Source organism: Felis catus, chromosome X (genome assembly GCF_018350175.1).
Source record: "Felis catus isolate Fca126 chromosome X, F.catus_Fca126_mat1.0, whole genome shotgun sequence".
NCBI lineage: Eukaryota > Metazoa > Chordata > Mammalia > Carnivora > Felidae > Felis > Felis catus.
The window spans coordinates 57,196,598-57,224,046 of record NC_058386.1 but is presented as its reverse complement, the minus strand read 5'-3'; the positions used below and the strand labels follow the sequence as shown (position 1 = coordinate 57,224,046).

At 45.0% G+C, this 27,449-nt stretch overlaps 1 protein-coding gene and 1 long non-coding RNA gene across 2 annotated transcripts in view; one reads left to right on the top strand and one right to left on the bottom strand.

The window, feature by feature from the left end:
- Positions 1-428, bottom strand: part of IGBP1 (immunoglobulin binding protein 1) — a 33,175-nt gene extending 32,747 nt beyond the window's left edge. The window contains exon 1 of the mRNA XM_006943790.4: positions 93-428. Coding sequence (XP_006943852.1) covers positions 93-283 — 191 coding nt within the window. The 5' untranslated portion in view covers positions 284-428. The remainder of the gene's footprint in view (positions 1-92) is intronic.
- LOC123383361 lies at positions 396-20,899 on the top strand. The gene is made up of 4 exons (XR_006593020.1): positions 396-534; positions 2,316-2,386; positions 17,792-17,979; positions 18,366-20,899. It is a non-coding gene; the product is annotated as an uncharacterized LOC123383361 (long non-coding RNA).
- Positions 20,900-27,449: the final 6,550 nt, after the last annotated feature.

Sequence of the window (27,449 nt, the reverse complement as noted above, 5' to 3'; positions counted from 1 at the left end):
TAAAAGGGTCTCCTCTACCCAGACTCAATGACTCCACCCTTGGTAACCATTATTACCTCCGTTCTTAGCCATTATTACCCTGTCCCCCATACCTGAACAAGTCGAGCTGTGCTAACATTTCAACAGCCTTCTTAAGGAGGTCTAGTCCCTTGAACACCTTATCTTGGATTATCCGGGAACCGGTGGGCTCAGTCGCTACTTCGACTTCGTCCAGAAGCTGCTTGCTGGTTTCAAACAGCTCGGGAAGCCGCGGTGGCAGTAACTCGTCTTCGGCTGTTGCCATCTTGCTGGGAGGAAGGTACGCGGAAAACCTCACTTCCGGGGTCAAAGGCAATCTTGGAAAAGGAGAACTCGGCGAGTGTAAACGAGACCGGAAAGAGCGCTGTATTGGTCCAGTCGCTCCGTCGTTACCAAAGCGTCAAAGAACTTCCGGAAGCCACTGGTTGCAGACACTAGCCACCGGTTCCATAGGCTTATTTTTGCAGGCTGCTGCCTATCACAAGTAGTAGGGATCTGCTAAAAACAAGCAAACAGGTACATCCCTGGGTGCTGTTTTACGGTTTGCTCCTCGTGGCCGACCCCTAGCCGGGATGTTCCGTGGTCTCTGAGCTTAGCCCCGGCGGGACGAGGCTGAATTCACTGCGGGGGCAGACCAGGCGCACGCCTCACCTCACGAGGTGCTCCCTTTGTTGAGGGGCCGGGGCAGACAGGGGCTCCAGGCGCCCCCTTGCTCCCTAGGTTTGGTCGTCTGTGCGCTTGAGTGCGAAGTGCAAAGGGCGCCCCCCCTGCGGTTTCCATGCATCCAGCCTCGGGAGCCCCAGCCTTCTCCCAGCCAATTCTGGGGCCCGCCCTCTTCCCATTCACGTCACCCTCCTACACACACACACACACACGCACACACGCACGCACGCATGCACACTCTACACCCCTCCCCCGCACCCCTGCGACCTATCGGCGGGGCTCCTACACGCACCCACCCCTCCCTCACACACCCCTGGTAACCTGCAACTCTAGTCACTCCACAGTTTCCTTTCAAAAGTTATTTTGTGAAACCTTCTTTTATACCCCCCCCCAAGCCACTGAAAATTTCCACTTTCTGTGAATCTGTCAAGACACCAACGACAATGGATTACAGCTAGCGATTTACAACTATATTTCCCTTACAAGAATGAGTCCGATTAAGTTTTACACCCTTCCAGCTAACCTAGTGCTCAGTGTCCTAAGAATAGAAAAAAAAAGTGGCCGGTTTGGAAAGCAACCCAATCATGCAGAACTGCGGTGTTCAACAGGGTAGCCTCTAGCTACATGGGGCTACTGAGCCCGCGGATGTGGCTATTTTGAAACGAAATGTGCTGTAGGCGTAAAATACACAACCAATTTCGAAAACTTACTACGAAAAAGGCATATAAAATATCTCGATTTTCACACTATGTTAAAGTGCTAATATTTTGTATATGTTTGGGTTAAAGATAGGGTTACAATTAATTTCACTTGTATCTTTTCACTTTTTTAACGTGCCCACTAGAAAACTTAAAATTACATATCGGGATCACATTATATTTCTACTGGACAGCAATGATGTAAAAACAGAACTCCAGGTCTTTGAAAGAAGGGATGTCATTGCTTTGAATGAATCAATATACTGATTGCCTTCGGACACACCACAAGTTGCCCTAGGGGATTTAAGTTAAGCAGAATGCACACTGCCTAACCTGGAAAATAAGTTCTTCAACTAAATATATTTTAAACTAACTTTGGTTGAGAAGAAAAAAAATTCATGTGAAAACAACTAGAGGGCAACATAGGACAGTACAGAACTAGGGGATATGCTGTATTGCACAGGCTGTTGGAAAACTAAGAAATGACAAGTCATTCTATGCTAAGAGTACTTCAGAAAGCTTTTTAGACAGGATATGCAGTCTGAGAATTTCAAAGCTGGAAGGGGACCTCAAAGAGCAGAGGAAAAAACTGAGACCAGAAAGAAGTGACTTGCCCAACCAGTTGTGACAAAGCCAGTGTCTTCTATGTTCACTTGTTTTTAACCTATATCTATCTTAGATCGAGTAGGATTTAAAAAGATGGACAGGCCCTTTTAAGTGGGACTCCATGAAGCCCCAAGCTAAAACAGCGCTTTGCAGGAGGGAGAGGGGTGTGGGGCACACTAAGTGTAGGTTGGAAAGGCTTCCCAGATGATTCTAAGAAACCTCCCCTGACAACCCCCCAGCTTTAGAAGCTGAGGAAGAAAGGTGGCTCTGGAAAATTACTTATTTGATTTGTTTGGCACCTCTAATTACTCTAGTAAACTTAACTTTCAGGGTCAGTGACTACAGGAATACAAAAGAAGATACAAAGAAGATAGTACTTGTGGAGGAGACTTGGAAACTCGGTAATTGTGGGACTACAGATAATGTGTTTCTGTGCATTTGCTTGGATTAAGACACAGATTTGCTGTTGCCTCAGAGAAAAAAAAAGTATGCAGAAATTGAATTTGCTCCTCAACTTTGTAAGCCCTTTTTCTATGGCTTTCAAAATAATAGTCTTTATGGGAGTTGCCAATTGCATTCAGAGTGCATATTCAAATTGTTGTGCTAAGTAGTGCACTGCATCCTATTCTGAGGTGATCCCCAGATTAAAAAGTGGTTAGAAAAAAAAGCAACAATAAAATTGAGTTGTTTATTGTGTTTCTGTGTGTAAACACTATCACATTAAAACATCCTAGTGATTTTAATTTTAAGTCCTAGTTTAAGGAAACAAGAAGGGCCCTTGGAAATCATGGAAATAAACTTTTTGAAATAGCAGAACTGGCTTTCCAAACCAGGTTTTAGGCAGGCCCATAACTTCTTTTTCTTTAAAAAAAAAAATTTTTTTTTAATGTTTATTTCTGAGAGAGAGAGAGAGACAGAGTGTGAGTGGGGAGGATCAGAGAGAGAGAGGGAGACACAGAATATGAAGCAGACTCCAGGCTCTGAGCTGTCAGCACAGAGCCCGACATGGGGCTCAAACCCACAAACTGTGAGATTATGACTTTAGCCGAAGTCAGACACTCAACCGACTGAGCCACCCAGGCATCCCAGGCCTATAATTTCTAAAAGGGCTGCTGTGTTTGAATGGATACACAGAGGCCTGCCAACTTAGCCTCTGGCCTACCTTTCCTCCAACCTGCTCAGTGGCACCAAAGGCACCAAGGTACCTCTGTGGGATTTGAGGACTCTAACACAGTAGAAAGGACGGTAATCTAGCACAGCCACCTCATTTAGCAGATAACGAAACAGACCGAGAGGTTTGGTGATTTGTCCAAGGTCACAGAGCTGAGAAAACTGACTAAGCAACAGTATACAGAGCGAGTTGGGATGAGGAGAAACTAGAGTCCAGGAGAATAGTAGAAAGCATTTTAAGTAATCTATATATGACTACAGAAATGAGATGACTTTTCAAGTATTTTCTGATGTGACTCCCTGATAGACATGACAGATATTCACTTGTCATGTTTGACTCTTTTTAAAAAATTTTTTTGATGTTTATTTATTTTTGAGAGAGAGAGACAGAGCACGAGTGGGTGGGGGCAGAGTGAGGGAGATACAGAATCCGAAGCAGGCTCCAAGGTCGGAGCTGTCAGCACAGAGCCCAATGCAGGGCTTGAACTCACCAACCCACAAACTGTGAGATCACGACCCGAGCTGAAGTTGGATGCTCAACCGACTATGCCATCCAGGTACCCCTGTCATGTTTGATTCTTAACACAAATTTGTCAACTTAGTAAACCAGTTGTGTGATTCAAGAGAAATGTTAAAGCAGACCTTTTCCTGACTATCTGAATTGGTGTGCTTGGCAGCTTAGACCTTCTCCAGTCTGCTTTAGAGGATCAACTGCTGTTTTGTCCTGAGTGAGTAACATTCTACTGATAATTGTACCTGTAATGCCAGCAACAGCACTAGATGAGATCTACTTGTGTAGGGGGCAAAGCCAAGAGCAGGCTGTAACTGGCCAAAAATTATTTGTGGAATAATTACTTTCTCATTCTTAGTGTTTAAACTATCTTCAGCAAGTCCAACGTGGGGCTTGACCTTATGACCCCAAGGTCAAGAGTCACATGCCCTACCAACTGAGCCAGCCAGATGCCCCTTCACCAATTGTTTTTGAGATTAGAATTTGTCTGACTAATGGCAAGAAGCTTACTGAGCCATGAAAGGAAAAACTCCAAAACAACAAAGACTGCATTAAATCAAAGATTTCAGTTCCTACTTCTATATCTAACTTTTAGGAATGTGGTTCTGCAGTTATAAAAATACTCTGGACACTCAGATTTGTGTTCCACCTCCTCTGCTACTGAGTAACTGTATGACTTTGCAGAAGCCCCTTCCATCCTTCTTTCTACATTCTTTGTGTGCTACCACAATGTTAGGCACTGGGAATTCAAAGAGCGAGGAAACAGGGTTTGAGCCCTTAAGGGGCCCATAGTTCAATGGAAGAGACTTGTAAACAAATAACCAAATAATGATTGGGTAAGAATGGAGGGAATAACTTTGGCCCTGAGGCGGGGGGGGGGGCATTCCCATATAGGTCAAACTCTATACCTGACTTACAAGATCCTTTCTGATCTAATGCTGACATCTTTTTCATTCTCTTCCTCCATGGACCCTAAGCTCTACCTTTAGCAAACTCCTTGTTCTCCAACACCTATCGTGCTACCTTAGGCCTTCATGCATTGATAGGGGCTGTGCCTTCTGCCTGGAATGTCCTTCTCTCCCTTGTCTGCCTGGCAAATTTCTATTCATTACTCATGACCTAACTCAAGAATCCCTTCTTTCAGGATGTATTTCCTGATCTTTCACCTGTAGGTGAGACACCCTCCTCTAAGCTCTTACAACACTTCACTCATCTCCCTATGATAGGTAGTACTGGGTAATGGTTTTCTCTATCCACAGCTGTCTTTCACTAGACTGAGAGCTCCTTGAGGCCAGGTAGAGTGTCTTATTAGTCTTTGTTTACCTCAGCATAGCACTTCACACCTGTTCAGCAGGGACTCAGTGTTAAAGGAAAAATGTTCCATAACAACAACACTTAACCTTCTCCAAGCACTCACTACTGCCAGGTGACCATGCAGAGTTCTTCACATGCATTTTTCTCAACAGATTCTCACAACTTCCATTAAGAAGCTGATGTTACAACCTGGTTTTACAGAAGAGGAAACTGTGGCTCAGAGACGCTGAAGTAACTGGCCTAATGGTGTTGGCTTATACTGGGATTTGAACCCAACTCATTGAATTGAGATCCGATTTTAGAGCTCAAGCTCTTAACCACTATATTGTACTATAGAAAAGGGGGGGGGGGATTTACAGACCTAGTGAAGAACAATTTACAGACCTAGGCCTGAACATGACATGACAGACCTAGGCCTGAACATGAGGACACGAACATGTAACAGACTTGTGTTAACAGTAAAAGGAAGTAAGATCAAATCAGTAGGCTGGTCCGCATTATGGAGAACATATAGTCAGCCAGGGGAGTGTAGATGTGGTATAAACAATAGGAAGGCATTTGGTTCAATTAAACATTTATTGAGGACCTATTACATGCCAGCCACTGTGCTAGCTACTGGGATATGAATTTGCATAGTCTTTGCTCTCGAGGCTCCAACAGCTAAGGTGAAGGAGAGAAAGACAACAAATGATTTCGGTGTAATGTGGTAAATGCCTTTATAGTGACACATGGACGGCATGATGGAAACACCCAGGAAGGAAGCCTAGCAAGGGGGGTTCACAGAAGGACTCTCAAAGGAGATGATGCCGAAACTGAGTCTTGAATGGTGACAGCATGTGTAGGGGAGCTTGAACCATTCTGTTATTACTGGAACATACAGTCAGAGGCAACAGCAGATAGGTGATTAATTTATTCACGATGTATTTACTGAATGCCTGCTATATGTAAGACACTGTTCTAGGCACTGGAATGAACAAGACAGACAAAACCCCTGTCCTCATGGATCATGAAAAGCAAGCAGGGGCTACTGCATGCTCATTTGTATAACCCTTAATTCTAAGAACTTAGATAAACAATGTCTTAACTGAGCTCCATAGTAGCTCTGAGAGACTAAAGTATATATACTTGTCCAGCCTTTCCCAAAGTATGGAGGCATACAGGTGATGTGACAGATGAATTTAGGTGGTACACAGAAGAACACACAAAACATTTCAATAGGTCTAAGTGAACCCCTAGTAGCCCTCTAAGCATCAGAGATAGAAAGCTTCACTTCCCACGGTTCCCTAGGTGACTCCACTCCACCCCCATCTGTCGCCATGGAGATGAGAGGCTTCATTTCTCCAATTCCCCTCCTCCACCCCTAGGTGAGCCTCAGAAAGCCCCCTCCCCATCTTCATGGAAAGAACTCCACACTCCCCAACCTTTCTTCCAAATCACATCCCCACTTCTCAAGCTGTCTCCATAGAAACTAAAAGCCTCTGAGAACAAACTGAGGGTTGATGGGGGTGGGAGGGGAGGGGAAAGTGGGTGATGGGCATTGAGGAGGGCACCTGTTGGGATGAGCACTGGGTGTTGTATGGAAACCAATTTGACAATCAATTTCATTAAAAAAAAAAAAAGAAAAGAAACTAAAAGCCTCATTCATCCCCCTTCCTCACTCATCTCCATGGTGACCCTCAGCCCTACCCCCAGGACAGTACCAGGATCAATCTCTACTAGAGGTCTAGAACTCAGAGAGGGCTGGAAGGAAGGTAAGGGTGACTCCTTGCTGTGGCTTCAGTCTCTGTCTCTCCCAGCTTTGAAGGCATGGTGACCCCTCTTTCAAACAAAGGGGGTTAGGAAACTACAGTTTACAGAGTATCAGTTAATTAGGTGCCAGGCACTGGGCTAGGTACTTAAACTCATAACCAGCCATTTTACAGAGCTTAAGGAAGAGAAGCTCACAAAGATGAAGGCACTTGGCCTTGTTGCCCCCACCGAGCCCCTTATCATCCTCACTGAAACTGGGCACCAAGAGGATTTTACTTCCAACATTCTCCTTTGCTATATATGACCTTGGACAAGTAGCTTCCCGTCTCCATGCCTCACTTTCCCCATCTGTAAAATAAGACTGTTGGACAAATTGTCATCTTGAATATTAATGTCAGGTCATAATAGTTCTGATTTTTTTCATTGATTTTTCAGGTATGAACACTGGAAAATCTTTTAAGGTGTTTTTGTTGTTTTTTAAACTGTCACAGTGGAGGTCTCCAAACTTTTTTGATCAAAACACTCCAAGTTTTTGTTTAGAGTCTCTCATGGTTTCTTCTAGGGCTTTTGGTTTTGTTTCAAAATTTCTATTTTGAAGTAATTCATAGGAAGCTGCAGGGTCCCAGTCTTGTGCATCCTTCACCCCACTTCTGCCAATGTTGGCATCTTGTATGACTGTATGACAGTATCACAACCAGTTGACTGACAGAGAGACATTCCACAGAGCTTATTCAGATTGCACCAGTTTTACATGAACTTATTTGGGTGTGTGTGTGGAGTTCTGTGCAGTTTTGTCACACGGGGAGGTCCATGCATCACAGCCCCAGTCAAGGTACAGTACTGCTCAGCATTCACAAGGAGTCTTCCTGTTGTCTTTTTTATAACCACATTCACCTACTTCCTTCCCCTCATCGCTAGTCCCTGGCAACCATGTATCTGTTTTCCTATCTATAATTTTGTTTCTTCAAGATTGTTACACGAATGGAATCATATTGTATGTATCCTTTTGGGATTGGCTTTTTTCACTCAGCATAGTTCCCTGGAGATTCATGCAAGTTGTTGCCTGTATCAATAGTTCATCCTTTTCATTGCTGAGTAGTATCCCATGAATGTACCAGTTTGTTTAACCATTCACCTGATGAAGGACATCTTGGTGCTATCATAAACAAAGCTGATAGTTTTGTTTTTTATTTTGGTGTGTTGTGAACAAAAGATGTCTTTCACAGAGCAGAAGTTTTTACTTTTGATGAGGTCCAATGTATCAATTTTTCTTTTTGTGAATTATGCTTTTGGTGTCAAGCATAAAAAAGCATTAAAAAACGCATAAAAATCCTTTCCCTAGCCCCAGGTCCCAAAGATGCTCTCCTAATTTTTTCTAAGAGTTTTACAATTTTATGTTTTACATTTAGGTAATGCATTTTATATTTGAAGTCATCCGTAACCGATCCATTGTGGGTTCTGTTTTGTATAAGGTGTGAGGTTTAGGTCAAGGATTATTATTTTTTTTTTTTGCCTATGGCTGTCCGACTGCTCCAGCACCATCTGTTGGAAAGACTTTCCTTCCTCTACTGAACTGCTTTTGTGCCTTTGTCAAAACTCACTTGGGCAGATTTGTGTGGGGCTATTTCTGGGTTCTCATTCCTGTTCTGGTCTATGTGTCTATCCTATCAGTATTGCAGAGGATAGGCTTTTGAGACAGAATGCCTAGTGCCACTTGCCAGCTTGGGTGACCCTGAGCAAGGTACTCTCCCATAGCTCCCCATGTCACTCAGTATAGAAAACAGGCCTTCAGAGCCCCACACGATCTAACCGCTGCCTACCTCTCTGTGCTTATTTCCTATTATCCCACCCCTTACTCACTCTGCTCCAGCCACACTGGCCTCCTGACTGTTCCTCAATCACATGTGCTCCTACCTTAGGGTCTTTCCTGGGCTGTTTCCTTATCGTAGAATCCTCTTCCCACAGACATCTCCATGGCTAACTTTCTCACCTCCTTCAGGTATTTTCTCAAATTTTCCCTTCTCGGTGAGGCTGTATTTAAAATGGCAAAGCCTCTGCCGCTCCCCTTTCCCTGATTTTCCTCCATAGTATTCATCACCATCTAACACACTATGTCATCTACTTATTTTTTGTCTGTCTTCCACGGCAAGAATATGAGCTCAGTGACAGCAGGCATTTTTGTACTATTCGCTGCTGTATTCCTAGTGCCTGGACTGTGCCTGGTATTAATACACCTTTATTGAATGAAGACATGAGTGGAAAGATGGATGGATGAATGACTGAATGAATGCTGTGAACCAGGGCCCAGCTCACTTGAGCAGCCTCTCTGCCCTTTGGCTTGTGCCAAGACAGGACCCTAGCCCCATCTACTTGTCTCTCTAAGGCTGACCACCAGGTGGCAGGTGGAGCCTGAACTCTAGCTTCATTTGCTCCTCCCCACCCCTTCTCCTAGCCACCTGTCAGTCTTGCTCAGGACTGTTTGACCTTCTCTGTCTAGGCATGGCCAGGGGATACTGTGTGAGCTGTTGAACAGCGTCAGTACCTCAAGCTTTGCATCTTTTTCTCCTGGTTTCTTTCTTCACCCTGCTCTCTGTCTCAGATTCTGGCCATTAGGCTGCCCCAAGGTCACTTCTGTAACCTCTAGGACATCAGGACACATGGACCTAAAGAATTTCATCTCTGCTTCTGCCCAGCCTCAGCAAGCCTCTCCCAGTATTATTACACAAGTTGAAGGAATAAAGACTAGATACTTTAGTGCCAGGGTCAAGCCTTTTGAGTCAGCCTGCATTTGGATCTCCACTGTGCTATTTATTAACCCGATATCCTGGGTGATGTTGGGTAAGTGACCTAGATTCTTCAAGCCTTAGTTTTCTTAGCTGTAAAACAAGGATGATAATGGTACCAAACTCACAGGGTTATGTGACGATTCAATGGGATAAATGTGTACATTGTTACCAGAGTGACTGGTATAGAATAAAGCTCATGAGAAAAACAATTACGGGCTGGGGTGGAGATAAACGAGACCAGATGTGACAAGAACTGGCCAGGTAGTATGAGGAGGGTGCCACCTAGGTGACAAGGAGCCTGAAGCAAAGAAAAAAAAAAGATAGAAGATCAAGGAAGGCTTCACGAGAGAAAACACGTTTCAGCTGCAGCTTATAGGAAAGTCAAACTGCCAGACAGTCAAGCTGGAAAGAGCATTCCAAGGAGAAAGAATGGTATGTGCAAACAGAGAGAGGTATCAAAAAGTGTGGGCACATTCCAGTAACTGTAATTAGTTAAGTATGACTAAAATGCATGTTTCTTGTGGGAGAGTGACAAGAAATAAGGACAGATAAGCAGGGGCCAGATCACAAAGGGTGTCATGTGCCAGGTGAAGGAGGGGGCACTTGATCTGGTGGACAGTGGGGAGTCATCAAAGAGCTTAAAGCAAGGAAGTAGATGGTCGTAATTGCCAGCTTGGTGGTCCAGCTGCTGTGAAGGAGCCAAGAGACTAGAGGCAGGTGAGAGATGAGTTGGGCTTTGCCTAGAGAAGTATTAGAGATGGAGACCAAGGGATAAAGTCCAAGGACTGTTCTTCAGAAGAAGAAATCAGCAATCAAGTTTTTCTAAGAGCTTGCCTGAAAAGGGAAGGAGAGCTAGGGCCAGAGAAGGATGTCATAGAACAGTTGTTATGTTTTAATACATGTGAGACTTGAGGCTCTTCTACCCCCCACGGAGCTTGGCATAAATGAATTGAGTGAGTGGGTGGAAGGCACCCAGCACAACACCTACTAAGTGGTGCTATCCCAGATCCAACCTGGCCACCCCCCTCAGACTTTCTTCTCATCTCTGAGCCAGAGTCCCATGATACAGCGGCTGAGAGGCTGGGCAATTTACTCAGAGCTTCACTTTCCCTTCCTCTGAAGGAATTTCCCTATGACAGCCCCATAGAGCTGAGGAAAACATAGGCCAGTCAGGGAAGGGATCCCATGTTGCTCATTTCCTGGCACCTCGAGATGTTAGAAAAGCCTGGCAACTGTTCTCTATTTCCTTTTCACTTTCAAAGGCCTTCATCCCCATCCCCAAGTTCTCTGCCTTATGAGAATTGTTGGTTATTGGTCTCTAAGGCCTCCTGCAGCTCTAACACTCAAGGACTGTACTGAGTGTAGGATCCCCTGATTCATTCGTGGATAGAAACACATTTCCTGTTGCCATAGATAACAAGGGACTTTTGAACTAGAAAAAGATACACTTGTTTGTTCTTGTGGAAAAAGCACTTCCTGCCCTGGCATGGGCCTATTTAAAAGTACTCAAGGTCCATCCAGGTTCAGGTTTTGGAGGAAAACTGAAGGAGCCTAACGGCAAGGCCCAACCAGAACTCAGCCCGCTCCCGGCCTTGCTGTCTCTGAAGCTCATGGGTGGCAGCCCCAAGCTTGCTGCCTTTCCCATGCTGGGGACCTTTGCCTTTCTGGTCCAGTCTGGGGTGAAAATATGTGAGTCTGTGGTGGATAGGACAGAGACAAATGAATATCTATGCTTACGTACTCTGTGTTAAGAGCTTTATAGGTATCATTGAATTTTATCTCCACAGCAAGCCTATGAGAGAGGTATTTGTATCATTATTCTACAGATGAGCAAACTGAGGCTCAGGGAAATTACAGAATTTGCCTAAGATTATTAAGCTAGTTACTGATAGAGTGAAGAGTTGAACCTCATTTGTTTTTACCTCGAAACTCATTTTTACCCAGTGAGTTATATTTGTGGGGCAGGGTGGGCAATGGGGGTGAGCTGGAGGATGGGAAAAGAACCTCCCAGGATGACCCTTTTCCCAGGAGAAGGGGCTAGAAATAGGGTTCTCCTGTCCTGGGTGGATACCCCATCTCTAAGAAAGAGTAACTAGGAGTAGGCAGTATCTACCCAAGGAATCCAGAAATGGAGTCATTGTTGCCTCTCTCCTTTCTTCTCCAGCCCTGATTAACTCCTGGGGCAGCAGGTGAGCGGGCAGACTCAGGTTTGCTGTTCCCTTAAACAAGTCTCTTCCCCCTCTCTGAGCCTTTTGTTCCAGCTATAAAATGAGAGTGTTTTCAGGGAGACATGGTCTCTAAGGTCTCTTCCGGCTCTAACACTCAAGGACTATATTGATTGTATCGTACTGTAGGATCCCCTGATTCATTTGCAGATAGAAACAAATTTCCTGTTGCCATAGAGAACAAGGGCCTTTTGAACTAGAACAAGATACACTCAAGGAGGCAAGATAAGTAATGTAAAGGGCATGGGCTTTGAGTCAGTGAGACTTGGGTTAAAATTCTGTACACTGGGCAGGTCACTTTGCTTCTCTGAGCGTCTTTCATCATCTCTAAAGCAAGAACAACCACCCCTACTTCTTGGAGCAAGGTCATGTATGTGACAGTGCCACAGGAGGTACTCAAAAGTGAATGGGGTTCAGCTCTTGTTCCCTGATTCCACCTCACTGTCTAGCTCACAGGATACTCTTTTCTCTCCCCCACCCTGATGCCCAGGCTATATTTCCTGCCAGGGTCTTGGCTTCCAAACTTCTCTGGCAGGGCTCCCATGAACAACTGGACCTCTCTCACAACCTTCTAAAAGCCCTAGCGGTGGAGATGGTGTAACTGAGGCCAGACCAACACTTGGCACTTCAGGGAAACTAGCTGAAGGTTCTGGCCTCAGAGGCCCTTCATGAGCTTCGTTGGTCCAGCCCCCTCATCCTGGCATCCAACCTCCGGGACCATCCAGCTAATGACAGAGCACTCCAGTCCTTGGGTCACCTTCAGGCTTTGGACCTCTCAGCCAACTGCTTCAACAGTGACATGACTGCTTACTAGGTGGCCAAACTCAGCTCATTCAAGAGCCTCAATGTCTTAGACAACCACATGCCTTGCCTGGCCTGGGGCACCTTGTCAGATCCTCTTTGCTGTTGGACATCCACCTGAGCAACAACTACATTCTGTGGTTCTGCTGGCTTGCTCCTGCTGTAGGAGCTCGACTTGGCCAGGAATTCTATTCACTGCACCTCTGCGTCCAAAACCTGTGGCAGCTCCACTTGAGCCCCAGTGGCCTGCAGTTACCTGCAGCCGAGGAATGGGATGGGGCATATCAGTCTCAGGTATTAGACCTGAGTCATAACTGACTGAGTACCTTTCCGTTTCTCCCCATCCAATACCATCTCCTCTATCTTGATCTCTCTGACAGCTCCCTGGCCTTTCTAGAATTAAATCCCTTGTCCCCAGCTTAAGGAGGCTGCCAGTTGGTACCAAGAGATGACTAGGTGGAATCTCAGAGTGGCCATGACATAACATCCAATCTAAATGGCATCATCTTGACATATCCCACTTGGCCAAAGTAGGCAGAATTCCCAAGACACTTTCTTGGTAAGCTTCCTGCCCTTCAGCACCTCAGCTTGGCCTGGAACTGTCTCCAGAATGTGACAACCCACTGCCTCATGGCATCCCCAGTTCTGAGGCCAGTCCCTATTTCTATACTGTCCTTCTGCCCTTGACATCTCTGGATATCCAGAGGAATATTAGTATTTGCTCAGCTAGTTCTTTGAGATTATGCCCAAGCTGGAGACTGTGGACTCAGGGGGCCAGAACCTGCACCTGTGTTGGAAGTATGGTTCCATGGGGGAAGAACCATTCAAAAGGTACCCCCAGCCCTTCAGGACAGCTTTCCTAGTGAACCCTTAGGGCCTTCAAAGGAACAAGCCCACAGTCTTATGTTCAGGAGTCTGCTTCTGCCTCCCTTCATTCCATAGATCTCTCTGGCAATGCAGGGTGACTTTAACCATGAACACCTTTCAGGGTCTGTAGTCCTCTTTAAGCCATGGAAGATTTTTCTGTAGCACAATGAAATGAAAAGCTCCCAGGCATGGCCCCCTTGCCTACAGGAGCTCAGACCCTTGGCTTCTCTGACTACAAACTGATTAGCCTTCCCAGGGGCCTTGGTTGCTCTTGCTTGGCCAGTCTGGACTTTCCCTACCATAGCTTGCAAGCCATGAAAGGGGTGACCTTGAGGACTGTGCCTGGCCACCTCACGAGCTTGACCATTTCTCACAATCTTCTCCACTGCTGGATGCTTTGGTTAGCTGCCAATGTGAGTGTGCCACACTTAGAGTAGGTATCTTGGGTGCCAGGAAGTCTCTTGGGCCAGACTAATGGGTGACCACAGTTCACCCTGTATGAGGCATGAGAGTTTGTGGGCTTCGTGGACCTGGGTGGTGGTGACTGGCTTGTTAGTCACCTGCTGTGGTTTGATCATCCTGAGAAAGAGCCAATGTCTGTCAGCTCAAGGCCTGACTAGGAAACTGCGGGGGGGGGGGGGGGGGGAGACTGGGGGGGAATTCTTTTGCAAGGCATGGCCCCAAACCCTTTGGGAGCAGACAAATGAAGAGAATTAGGAAATATGTGATGGAGGATGAGCACAAGCAGGCCACAGATTCTCCCTATATATAGAGGTAGACACGTGGCAGCTACAGTGTGAATTCCCAGAGGACTTTAAAGAGGTCATGTTTGGGTCTTTAAGCCAGTATGTAGCCTCTGAGAACTATAAGAGACCTTTAGGCACATCTTCCCTTCCTTCCTACCTGAATGCTCATGCAGCCTCTGCTTAGACATCTCCCTCCCTTTCCAGGAAGCCTCTTCTAGCTATGGACAGTTCTGACTCCTAAGACAGGTTTTTTCCTTGTATGAAGTCCAGATCTGCTTCCACTCTTGGGTTCCAGCTCTGCCCTCTGGGGCCACATACAAATACGTCTGTTCTCTCGGACTCTGATGGAAGTCTGAAGACAAAAGGCCCACGTTCCCTTGAATCCTCTCTCCTCCAGGCTAGGCAGCCCTAGTTCTTTCAATCAATCCTTATGGTACTGAAGTGTCACCAAATGTAACCTGTGTGTCAGTTTCCTCATCTGTAGAATGGGGACTAGACCAGATAACACATGGAAAAAACTTAGACCAGTATGTGGCACATTTGTAAGCACTCAGTAAATGTGGGTTATTATCATTAAACTTGTATGTCTAGATTTGATCACTTTTTGAAGTCAAAAAGACTGTGCCTTATTAATCTCCATATGGCCAATGCTTTGTCCAGTGTCTGGCACACAGAGGCATTTAATTTTATGTTGGCTCTGAGACAGTGATGTGGTCTCTAGTCCTTGTTCCATTCTACTCACTCTCCTTTGAACGTAGTTTGTAATACTTAATGTACGAAGCCTAGAACTGACCCCCGTCTAGTCATTTCAGGGTCAAGTAAATCACAAGTGTAAAATCTCAGAATCCTAGAATCTCACATCGGGGACAGACCTTAAAAGTCATTAATCTACTCCATGGAGTCCACCTTCATTCATCCCCCAGCTCCTCCATCTGATGCTACAGGCCCCAGCAAGTTGTCATCCATCTCACGGATATCCCAGTGAACCAGTTTCTGGGAGGACAATAGTTCCTTGGGGGGGTTGGAGCCCTGTGACCTCAACACACACCAAAGGAAGAGTCAAGGGGCTTGGTTGAGCATCCTGACTGAAGCAGACATCTGTGCTCTGGGCCACTTCCTTTCCCTTCATTTCTAGTTACCTTTTTAAATGTGTGTTTGCCAAAGGGACAAAATGGGTGTTTCTGTGTCTGGGCATGTGGAGTGAGCAGTGATGAGTGAGTGAAAGAGGAGTAGTGAGTGGGGGTGGCAGAGAGAGGGAGACAGAAGAGAGACAGAAAGCCGCAGAGAGAAACAAAAAGAGACACATGTACACACACAGAAACAGAGAGAGCCAGAGAGGGGAAAGACACACACACACACACACACACACAGAGAAAGAGCAAAGAAAGAAATGTAGACAGTGGAGAGGGAGACTGAGACACATATATAGTCAGATACAAAAAGAGCAAACGAGTGAGAGGGAGAGAAAGGGAGAGAGAGACACTTAAGTCACCAAGGGCAAGTGAGCATGGGATTCAGGCTGTCTATGTGTGGAACCGGGAACCCTTTCCCACCCAAATGATGGCCCTGAAACCTCTTGGGAAAAGATAATCAGGCTCCTAGATTTTCCAACCAGAAAAACTCCAAAGGCCAGACCCTATAACTAGCCACATTCTTGTCTCCCTCCTATCAGCTGCGTCCTGAATGCAGTTCCCTCAGGTCTTGGTCAATAGACTGGGCATCACAGGGAACAGTCAGACAGTCCTTTCTCCAGCCACCCCAAGGCAAGAATATACATGCAGGCATCTCTGGTGATGCTGGCCTGCAAAAAGTACGCCAGTTTCCCAGACCAGAGTGAAACTGTGGCACTTAGAACCACCGACCAGACAAAAATATCCCTTGTGCCTGAAGTCCGGGAGAGCTTGGACTCCTTGCCACATATTGTCCCTACAATCAAGTGGCTTGGCCTATGGCTCCCTGAGCTTTCATTCTCAAAGGACCCATATTAAGCACCTGGACAGGAGTGGGGTGGGGATGAGCCCTGCATGAGAGGAATCCAAGGCCAGGCCTATGCTCACAAAGGGGTCCCAGAAAGAAAATAGCCAAAGCACTTTTCAGGCATAAAAGACATGTGATAAACTGAGTGAACAGGTAAGCGAGGCAGAATGAATAATCGACAAACACATCTACATTATGTACAAGAATAAGGATAAATGAATACCTGACAGCAGAGTGTGAACAGGCAGGGCAGAGCCAGCAAATTGGCCTCTCTTCTAACTAATCAGGAAAGGCTCTCTAGATAAGGTGGAATTTCAGATTGCTGAGCATGTCTGCCCTCTCTGTAATGTGATTAAAATTGGTTTAGAAATTTGTGCTATATTTCAAGTGAGTGCTGTGCTTAAAATGTAATTGCATTTGGCCGCGTATTTGACATTCTTGAAATTAGAGCAGCTTGCATGCAATAAGGAAATTTGTCTAGAATGGAATTTGATTTTTAAGCCAACGCACAGAAGAGCAGTTGCAATCTGAGCCTCTGATGGATGGTTCCTTCAGGGCTGACTCTCTCTTTGCACTTCCCGTTCATTCTGGGACTCTTCTCCGGCACTCAGCAGGAGGGAAGCTTCTTGACCTCTGACTACAGAAACCTCATTTCTGCTGGCAGTCAGAGTCTGAGTTATCGTGACTCCCTGATCTAGGCCTCTCTTACACATCTGCCAGCCTCAGACTGTATGCCAGGCTGAGGCAGTTAGTCTTTGTCACCCAGGATTTAAGACCTTGTTCTGGGATCTGAAATACCCAGATCTGGCGCTATGTTCATCCTGGTTTGTTCTTCTTTGTCAGAACCCAAAAGAGCTGCTGGGATTGCAGGCTAATTCTCTCTCTTCTCTGTGGTGGAGGCTGAATGGCTGCTCAAGATTAAGAGAGAGGAGAGAAAAGGAGAGAAAAAAAGAGGTGTCACATTTCAGGGTGTCCCAAACCCTTTTCAGACTAGACTCTGGCTGGTCAGCTGTGCCCATGCCATTGGTGGTTATAGAGGAACAGCCTGCCTAGGTGATCCTAGAATCCTAAGGCTGAGAGGACTGCAGGGATCGTCTAGTCGGTCACCAAATATTTGAGCATGTACCATGTGCCAGGCACTGTGCCAGGTGCTGGGGTTATGGAGCTTTGTCCCTCTCTCAGGAGCTTCCAGTGCAGTGGGGATTACAGCCTTGATACACAAATGCACAATCATTTCATTATTTGCAGGTGTGTAAAGTGTTCAGGCAAAGTACATGTACTTGGCCTAGTTTACTAGTCTGGAAGACTTCCCTGCAGAATTAATAATTAAGGTCGAGGCTAGTAGGAGGAGAAGTTATCCAGGAGAAAGAAGGGTAGGGGATGGGAATTTGTAAGGGCTCATCGTAGAAGGGAGTGAAGTTCAAAGTACTTCACAGACTGATTAGCTTCGCATAGAAAAACTGTCTTGCAAATAACTGCTTTTAGTCACAAGAAGACCAGACTGCAGTGAGCCTGGTGTAGAGACATGATCCCCTGCCTAAGCAAGCCCATGGCTCAGGAACATCAGCTACATATCTGATGGACAGTACACTGTCAAGCTGGCAGGTAGGTGGAGAGCAGCTTTACCTAACCTTTTTCTAACTTTGTTTTTCTTTCATAGGCATAGAACCTAGAAGCCTCCAAGCTGGCACCACTCCAGGGGATAAGGCTGGCCTTTGTGTATCTCAACTTACCCTAGTAAACATATTCTGCCAAGCCACGGGAAAGTAAGGAACACTTACTAAGCACGTGCTCTGTGTCAATTATCTTTACAAATACCTCATTAAATCCTCACAGTGCACTTAAGAGGTAAGTACCTCTTTGTTTTTGTGGGTAGGGAAACTGAGGCACAGAGTAGTGAAGTAACTTGCCCAAGGTCACAGGACTAGAAAGCGGGGATGTTGAGAGGCGCCCGAGTGGCTCAGTCGGTTGTCTGACTCCTGACTTTGGCTCAGGTCATGATCTCACGGTTTGTGAGATCGAGTCCCATGTCGGGCTCTGTGCTGACAGTGCAGAGCCTGCTTCGGCTTCTCTCTCTCCCTCTCTCTGCCTCTCCCTTGTTCGCACTGTCTCTCTCTCTCTCTCTCTCTCTCTCTCTGAAAATAAAGAGATAAACATTTAAAAAAGAAAAGAAAGTGGGGGAGTTGGAACTCCAACCTGATGGGATTGATTCTCAGAGCAAGCTTTTCCTGCAGTTCGACAGGCCCTGCGACAGCTGTGATGTTCCTACCAAGCAGAAGTTTATCTGGGAGCAGACCTCACTAGGTCCTGTTAGCTGTCCATCCTGGGGCCTAACTTCAAGCCCAGCTGGAGGTGCCATCACCATTCTCATCATACCTGTGAAGGACCAGCTGCCAGAGAACTTGGCTCCTCAAATTCTAATCAGGCTTGATCTAGCACAGAGGTGCAATCTGCCAGGGAGGGTGCCAAGACAAAGGCTTGTAAGGATATCATTTGATGTCTCTGGGGGGGTGGTGAGACTCCCTCCACGTGTCCAGAGCATAGTGTGAAAGGGATAATGCTCTGGAGACTTGCCAGCAGCTCCTCCTTCCCTCAGAGGAGACAGTGAGTTCTTGGAGTCCTTTCCACTCCTTGGGATCCTTGGTGTTTCCCACTCCTGGCTCATCTGGCTCTGTGCCCAGGTTGTGCGCAATGTTGGACTGCCCACTTTTAAAAGTTAGCACAATTTTTGGGGAGGTATTTGTGCTTTTATTATGAAAGAGGTTTGAGAAAATATAGCACAACATCCTATCTCTTCTGTAGAGTGAGCTGGGTTTTACTCTCTAATGCCACTTCCCAAGGGTCCCAAGGGAGTTGAGGTAGGCTTTCCTATCAGTGATTATACCTGGGCTTTTTTCCCTACTGTCATTTTTCTTATTGGATGTGTTTCTTGTGGAAGAACAGTGCTTTCACTTAGCATTGTGACTTCTAGCACCTGACTCTGACAGTAAATAATGGACCCTGAAATAAAGGGCTTGTGCTTATTGAAGACTGACCCATACCCATGAACTGAGCCCAAGAACAGTGCTTCCCTGGCAGGTAAAATTCTTGTTTGGGGGAAAAAGATCACTTGGGAAAATAAATGCCAACTCAAAAAAGCCACCTGAGGAACAGAGAAGACATTGGGGCATTGCTGAGTGGGAGGGGACAGTGGTACACTGGACTAAAAGCCATACTCTAAGATCTCTTCCAAAGAGATCACAAGCTTGTTTAAAGAAGAGTCAAAGTTGTCGCAAAAATCAGAGCAAAGGCAAATGTTCACAGTGATCCTTTGATCCGACTTGAGTGACAGCTTGAGAAACCATCTTTTCCCTTCTCAAATGAGTTTCTCTCCCCAAACCTAGACACAGAGTACTGGGCTTGGGACTGGATTTCTAGAATTAGAACACAGTCTCTTGGCAAAATATGTTTTCCCATCACCAAGTGTCCACATCATTACAACCACTCTCTTTTCATATTTCCCCCTTTTCTGGAGGGAGAACTAATGTGCAGGATTCTCCTGTGGCTCAGAGCCCTAACCTAATTCACTTCTTACCCCTCTGACCTGGGGTCTGTTCTGTAGTCTACTGGCCAAAATTGACCACAGCAAACATTCTGTTTAACATGTGCGTACAGGGGAGGGGGGAGTTTGAAATAGAGATACCCATTGCTAATTGTGTTGAATGAAGATAAATGAGTCCTTTGTTTCAATGAGAGAAATTTGAGGAAAGTGCCCAAGAAACCTTCACTTGGACAAATGAGGGGGTATGTCTAGGTTCCAGGAGTCCAGAGGCACCTGAAGAGCAAATGGTTTATCCTTTTATTCTCCTCTCAGAACCCCTAGGGCCTCTGCCAAATTGAGATCAAGATGAGGGGCTTCTCACAAAGAATTAAATACATGTACACATACACACAGTGTGGATGTAGACTCATAGAGCTCCCAGACTGGTGGCTGCTAGTGTCTACCCTCTGTATTTGCTGTTAGGTTGGGTCTCAATCTGAACAGCTCAGAATTCACTGTGTTAGTGGCTTCCCTCGCCCATTTATATTAATCCTGACAAGCGTTTGAGTTTGCAACCCTTATTACAACTCTGCCATGGAACAATGTGATAACTGCAAACATAGCAACAACCCTGATATTTGTATAAGGATTTTGATCTGTGGCCCAGCAGCATCAATAGCACCTGGAAGCTTGTTTAAATGCAGAATCTCAGGCTCCTGAATCAGAATCTGCAGTTTAACAAGATCCTCAGGTGATTCAATTCACATTGAAGTTTGAGAAGCACTTGTTTAATAGACCATGGACAACGGCCATGGGAACCTGGGCAGAGTTCTTGGGCCTCTGGATTACTTGTTTCGTGTTTTGTCACCTTCCATCAGTGACTCTATATTCTAAATCCTAAAAGGCCTATGAGTTTGTTTCAGGGACAGCAAGAAAACAGAGAGCTAGAGAAATGTATCCGATGTTGTAGGCAGTTTGGAAAGGGAGGTGATGATAGCTAAAAGGGAGAGACACACATGGAGCCAATCAATTCCTGGGTCCTATGGGATACTTAGAGTGCTCCCCAACATCCACTCCCTAGTATATTAAATATGACCTGGTTACCAGATACTAAAGCAGGACTAAGAAAGCCAAGGGTTATAGAAATGAAACCAGGCTGCTGAAAACACACACAGGACAAGGGTTTTAGCCATAGAGTTCAACCAGCCACTTAACTGTTGTCTGCTATAAAGTTGTCACCCAATCACAGCTTGCACTCCTCCAGTGACGAGGAGCTCATTACCTCCCAAGGTATCTATTCTGATTCATGGTTGATCAGTTAGTTCTGTTAAAAAGTTAATTCCTTGTGTTGGGGTGAAATATGCTTCCCCATGGTTTCTATCCATTTATGGGTCCTAGTTCTGCCCCTCAGGCCCCCCACCCCACCCCATCTGCTCTTGCTGTCTTGTGACAGCCTTTCGGAGGTACAGAAACCACACTGCCTTCAGTCCTCTCTAAGCTAAACAGCCTCAGCTCTTTCAACTGTTTCTCATGGGACCTGAGTTCCAGCTCTCTCCCCAGCCGGTCTGTGCCAGGGGGGTAGGTGGGGAATGAAGCAGGATTGAGTGCAAAAGGTGCATAAAGGGAGACAAGAGGCTAAGCAACAGCCTGAACCCACAGCTGGAGACAGAGCTCCAAGTACCTGACCAAGAGGCTCAGTGTAGAATCTAAGGGCAGGCCTCTCGACAGAAAAGTAATAAAGGACTTCTGTTCACAGGGAACATTTTTAGAATGTGGGCTTCCCATCAGAGGGAAAACAAGGCAGGTTTTAAGCAGTTAGCCCTTGATGAAGTACTGGTTCCTTGGGGAGGACAGAGCAGCAGTTTTATCTCCACCTCCCCACGACTCTCACCAACCCCACTTTGTTTTCCATCACTAACTTTGTAGGGGGTAGCTCTGGTGCACCTTGTCAGTGGCTATCTCTGCCAGCCAGGGAAGCCAGTAAGTGGGTACAGCCCTCACTTTGCCATGTCCCGTTTGCCTTGTGAGCTCTTTTCTGGTCACAGGACTGTCTTCTCCACTCTCTGGGTGATTTTCACGAATCTGCTCAAACATTCCATTGCCTAACCTACTTTTCATAGGTTACACTGTCAGTGACCTTTGGCCCTCCAACTATGGTGAATAATAACCAGAGCAATACTAAGAGCTAATATTTATTGAGTATTGAGTGTTTATTATGTTTCAAGCACTTTACATGCATTAATTTATTTAATCGTCACAACAACGCAATGAAGGTACCATTAGCTCCATTTTCCAGATGAGGAAATTGAGGCACAGAGGGGTTAACTAACTTGCCAAAGGTAGCATGGGAAATAAATAGTAGTATTCAGACTCCAGCTCCAAAGCCCACATGCTTAGCCACTGTCACCTTTGAGACAAGTTTCCTCAGTATATCCACAGACAACCTATGTCAGAATCACTTGGAGAGTTTATTTAAAACTTCCAATTCCTGAGGAAAACTACCCCTTCGTGCTCTATCTCACAGGTTGGACCCATCTTCCCTTGATCTTCTGAGGCCTGTGGGTCTCATAAACCAATAAACCAATATGTTTCTCACACTCAGGGGTCATCAGAACTGCCTTCAGAGTTTGTTAACACACACACACACACACACACACACACACACACACACACACACACACACACACACAGGCACTGGGGCTCTACCTCCAGAGTCTGATTCAGTAGGCCTGGGGTGGGATCCAGAAATGAGTATTTACCATCATTTTAGCTGTCATAAACACTGAGTAATCCTCACTTCAAATTTTCTTCAGCTTTCTTTATCCACTCCTGGCCTCCCTATGGCTCAGCAAAGGTCCTTACCATCTCTTTTAGCTGATGTGGGATCTCTCAACTCTCCACTGCACAGACCTTTCCTTTCTTCAGCTCTTAGAAGGCACCTTTCCCTTGGACAAAAGTGTATGTATATGGGTTCTTGATCCACCCTCTGCTGGCCTCCTGGGTGAGAATCAAGCATTTTTGCTCTCTTTCCTGTTCTCTCTTGCTTCTCTCCTAAATTATAAATGCGCTCAACACTGCCTGCAACAACAAAAAACCCAAACATTCTTTCTGCGTGAATTACTGTTCTGTCTTTTCATTTAGCATAAATTTCTTGAAAGAGTAGTTTATAACCTCCTTGGACAAGTTACTAAGCCACTCTCTACATCAGTTTCTTTATCTGTGAATGAGGATTATAATAGTATGTACTTCACAATTGGAGAGGATTACGTTTATTAATATATGTAAAGTGCTTAGAGCACATGGTTAAGTGTTCATTGTAATTATTTGTCATATACATGGTAGCTATTATTTTATTATTATTATTTCTTATTTTTATGTTTATTTTTGAAAGACAGAGAGACAGACTGCAAACAGGGGAGGGGCAGAAAGAGAGGGAGACACAGAATCTGAAGCAGGCTCCAGGCTCTGAGCTGTCAGCACAGAGCCCAACGCGGGGCTCAAACACACGAACTGTGAGATCATGACCTGAGCGGAAGTTGGACACTTAACCACCTGAGCCACCCAGGCGCCCCTATTCTATTATTATTATCCACAATATCCATCAACCAAGTCTCAATCCTCCTCCTGAAACTCTGTGACCTTCAATTCTGTTTGACTTACCCCTCTTTTTTGTTTTTAATACTATTTATTGAAGAATAACACACATACAGAAAAGTGCCCATTTCATAAGGACACAACTCTATGAGTTTTTCCAAAAGAATATACCTGTTATGGGCTCAGATCAATAAATAGAGCAGTATCACTACCTGTAGAAGCCACCTTTTATAAAAATTTACTTTTTAACCTATTATGGTTTTTATGTAACACCTAAAAATTTAGAAGGACAATGAATTTTATGGTAAATTACCTATTTGCTTGTATGATCTTATTTTACAAATTACTTTGTAGCCTCATTTTTCTATTAAGTTCTGAAAACATAAAGCTATTTGTAGGAAAACATTGAATTAAAAAAATTTAAACTATTCATTATAATGATGCAGTGTCTTAAGGAAGATTTTCACTCAACAATTTTTTTAAATGTTTTATTTATTTTTGAGAGAAAGAGAGACATGGCATGAGCAGGGGGAGGGGGGCAAAAAGAGAGGGAGACACAGAATCTGAAGCAAGCTACAGGTTTTGAGCTATCAGTATAGGGCCCAATGTGAGGCTCGAACCCACAAATCACGGGATCATGACCTGAGCCAAAGTCAGACGCTCAAATGACTGAGCCACCCAGGCGCCCCAGGAAGATTTTCACTTTTAATCATGTTAGCTATTATAGAGTTAGCATACTACAACACTGAAATGTTTAAAATTTAAATTTTATAGCAAGCCTGTTCGGGGAAATTTTTACTCACTGAAAAATATCATAGCTGATTATTTTTTCATTTAAAAAAAAAAGAAAGCATTTGAAATTAAAATGTCTTTTTTTCTTATTTAAATAAAGGTATTTTGTTTGAAGAAAAAAATACTACAAAATCATTTTAATGAGTCACGGTATCTAGGAATTTGTACACTGACTTGTTTTTACTGAAATACAATGTGAAATAACATGTGAAATATGCTCACTGGTAATAATCTGGAGAAACTCAATTCACCTATAATTCCACTGGGAGAAAACCTCTGTTAATATTTGGTGTCTATTCTTGCCAGGCTTATTCTATGCAAATGGAACTATGAGAGCTGCTCCTGATTCCAATCTGCCTATCACCCTTTCTGCTTTGGTCTCTGGGGACTTTCCTTTCATTTTCAAAGATGAGTGAGGGGGACACATCAAGGCTAAAAGAACTTGACCTGACTCAAAGTAAAGAAAAAACAAAAACAAAACAATAAAGCAAACAAAAAGTTCTTAAATTTCAAAACTTCTGGTGCAGTTTGTGTCTAAACCAGGGTTTAATGAATCTGCTTTTAGACGAGGCATTGTAGTTGGCCTCAGGTCTAGAGCAGCAGAAGCAGAAGAAAGAAACAGAAACTGCTTTGCAAACTATTTAAAACTCAAAATCCGTTGTGGATCTGAATTCAGAAAAAAATTATTTGCTTTTAAAATGTTGAATTAGACTTTATTATCTCTCAGAACTGGTGCTTTCTTGAAAGGGGTGGGATGTACATATGACAAAGAGAGAATGTGAACTCTGATCAAACAGTTTATCCACTGGAGAATTATGGGGGAAAAGATGCAGAGCATATTACATCTGCAGAAAGTGCCTCCATTATCCTGCTGAAGTTCCTGTCTTATTATTATCAACTGAATAATTCTGAGTTTGGTGACAGTACTGTTGAGAATTACAGCTGGGTGACTGCTGACATATGCTTGCCTTGCGACTGACTTTATATAATTTTAATTACATATTTAAAATTTGAAACTACATTTTGAATAAGCAATGTATTCACACCCTATTCTCAGCACTGAGTTTGTCTCCTTGGAGTTTCTTGTGTATCCATTCTAAGATAGTCTGTGTTCGCTCATTCTTACATATGCCTCCTTTTAGTTTGGCTGGAAGGTACAAAAAGCTTTAGGGTACAAAGGTGGTATGCATGAAACTGGGGATACTCTACTTCATTGGCAGGCTTAAAGGATTAAAAAAATTTTTTTAGGTTTACTTATTTTTGAGAGAGGAGAATGAGAGAGAGAGTGCAGGCCCTCACTTGAGTGGGGGAGGGGCAGAGAGAAGGGGAGAGAAAGAATCCCAAGCAGGCTCCACGCTGCCAGCACAGAGCCTGACCCAGGGCTCAATCCCACCAACCCTGAGATCATGACTTGAGCCGAAATCAAGAGTCAGGCGCTTAACCAACTGAGGTACCAACCAAGGCACCCCGGGTACCCCTGCAGTTTAAGGGATTTTTAAGGACCAATATCAGTGAACCATTTCCTGAATTACTCCAGCCAAAATCAGGGAATCACCTCTGATCCTGCCTTTCTCCTTACTCTCCGCACAAAACAAATGTTAATTCTACTCCCAGTGTCCATCACTGGTCCCCTCTTCTCTCCTTGCTGCCACAGCCCCAGGTCAGGTCAGTGTCCTCTGTCATGGATTTAAAAAGAGCCTCTCAAATCACCTTCTTGTCTCCAATCTCTCTCCTTGCAATCCATTCTTTCCCCCAAATGCCATCAGATGCCTTATCCCTAAAGCATAGCTTTGATGTGTCATTCCTTCTGAAAAACAAACTTTTAACAGATTTTATCGCCTCTACAGCAACATTCTAACTCCTCAGTAGGGAAGATTTTTTTCCTCAAAGGGTGGAGCAAGTTGCAGAAATTTTATCTCTTCACAGGTATGGCTGGTCGCTGAGTCTGGGCCCTATAGGAACTCAGCTCATGAATCTGCGATGGAAGCTGGTCCTCAGGATCAGAAACCAGATACTTCCAGAACCGAGCTGCCCATCCCCCCACAGTCATGCTTGCATTCCCAGGAATGGACAAACTAACTGCCACAGACCCCACAGTTCCCACAAACTACTTAGAGAGGGCACTCCCCATGAACTAGAATACCCTAAGTATTCCCTTCTTGGTTTCGAAGTAGCAGAGAAACCCAGCTCAAGTGGCTACGTGAACAAGGGGAAACTATTGTTGCCACTCGTTTCCATCCTACTTTCTTTCAAACAAAATTATGATTGAGATTCTTCAAGAACTTAGAACTCACTTCCAATTCCATAAGGCCTTGCTAGCCTCTTCCTAAGAACTAATTCAATTTGGTGATTTCCCATGGTGGCATCACCAGAGGCCGCCTTGTAACTGCAATCCTGGACTGCCCGCCCCACCCAACGGTTGCAAGATGGCTGGGCCCCAGTTTCTCACAGGTTTGAAACAGCAACAAAGCACATGTACTCACCAAATTCTGGGCTTCGCTCTGATTGGACAAACCAAGCCACAGATTTAGCTTCAGCCGGCCATTGTGGCCAGGGAGAAGCAGTGCTTTGATTGGTGGGCCAGAAGGGAGCGGGCCCTGGTGATGAACCCCTTTTCACACCAAGTAGGTGACAGAGGGATGAAAGCCCAAAAGGAAGGTGGGGACTTTTGCAGGAATGGGGGAATACAGATGAAGAGATGTGAACAACTGTTCTCTACTCATTTCTCATGCACTGTCACTTCTGTGGGTTTGCCTAATGTGGTCCTCTCAGCCTGAAGTACCCTTCCCTTTAGGGCTGCCCACCTAAATCTAAGCTGACCTTTCAAGACTCCCAATTCCCTCTTCCACCTGGCTCCAATCAGTCCCAAGCTGGCCCAGAGCATTCCCACTTCGTTTCCTCATCTTACGGGACCACAACACCTATTGGTGGACCTTTGGTAGGCAGTCGCTTGGATTTGTGTGGGTTTCACCTCTGAGGCCCTAAGGCTACCTCAGAGAGCAGGAACGCAGTATTTGGGGCTCCTCGCTTGGACTTCTGGGGCCCTACCCAGCCAGCTGTGCCTGCTATTGGAGATACTCAGTACATTTAGTTGAACTGAATAGGATACTTAAGAGAACATGTTGTTTTCAAGCCCCCTCAAATATTTCCAGAAGCATTATTTACACACTTGAGAATGTGTCCCAGTCATTCTAGGCTATTCATTAGAACAAGTGTCTTGAGCAACGCTCCAAGTGGGCTGAAGCAACGGTTTTGTATTTACGAACAAGGGCCAGAGTCAACAATGCAGTTCTGGCTACTCCTACAGCTCAACAATACTGGTGTGTTCCTAAACTCCTCAAGACTGATCAGGGCCTGGGAGAGGGAAAAACATTTGCGTGGTTCTAGAAGTAGGGCTCAATTGGTTAAAAGA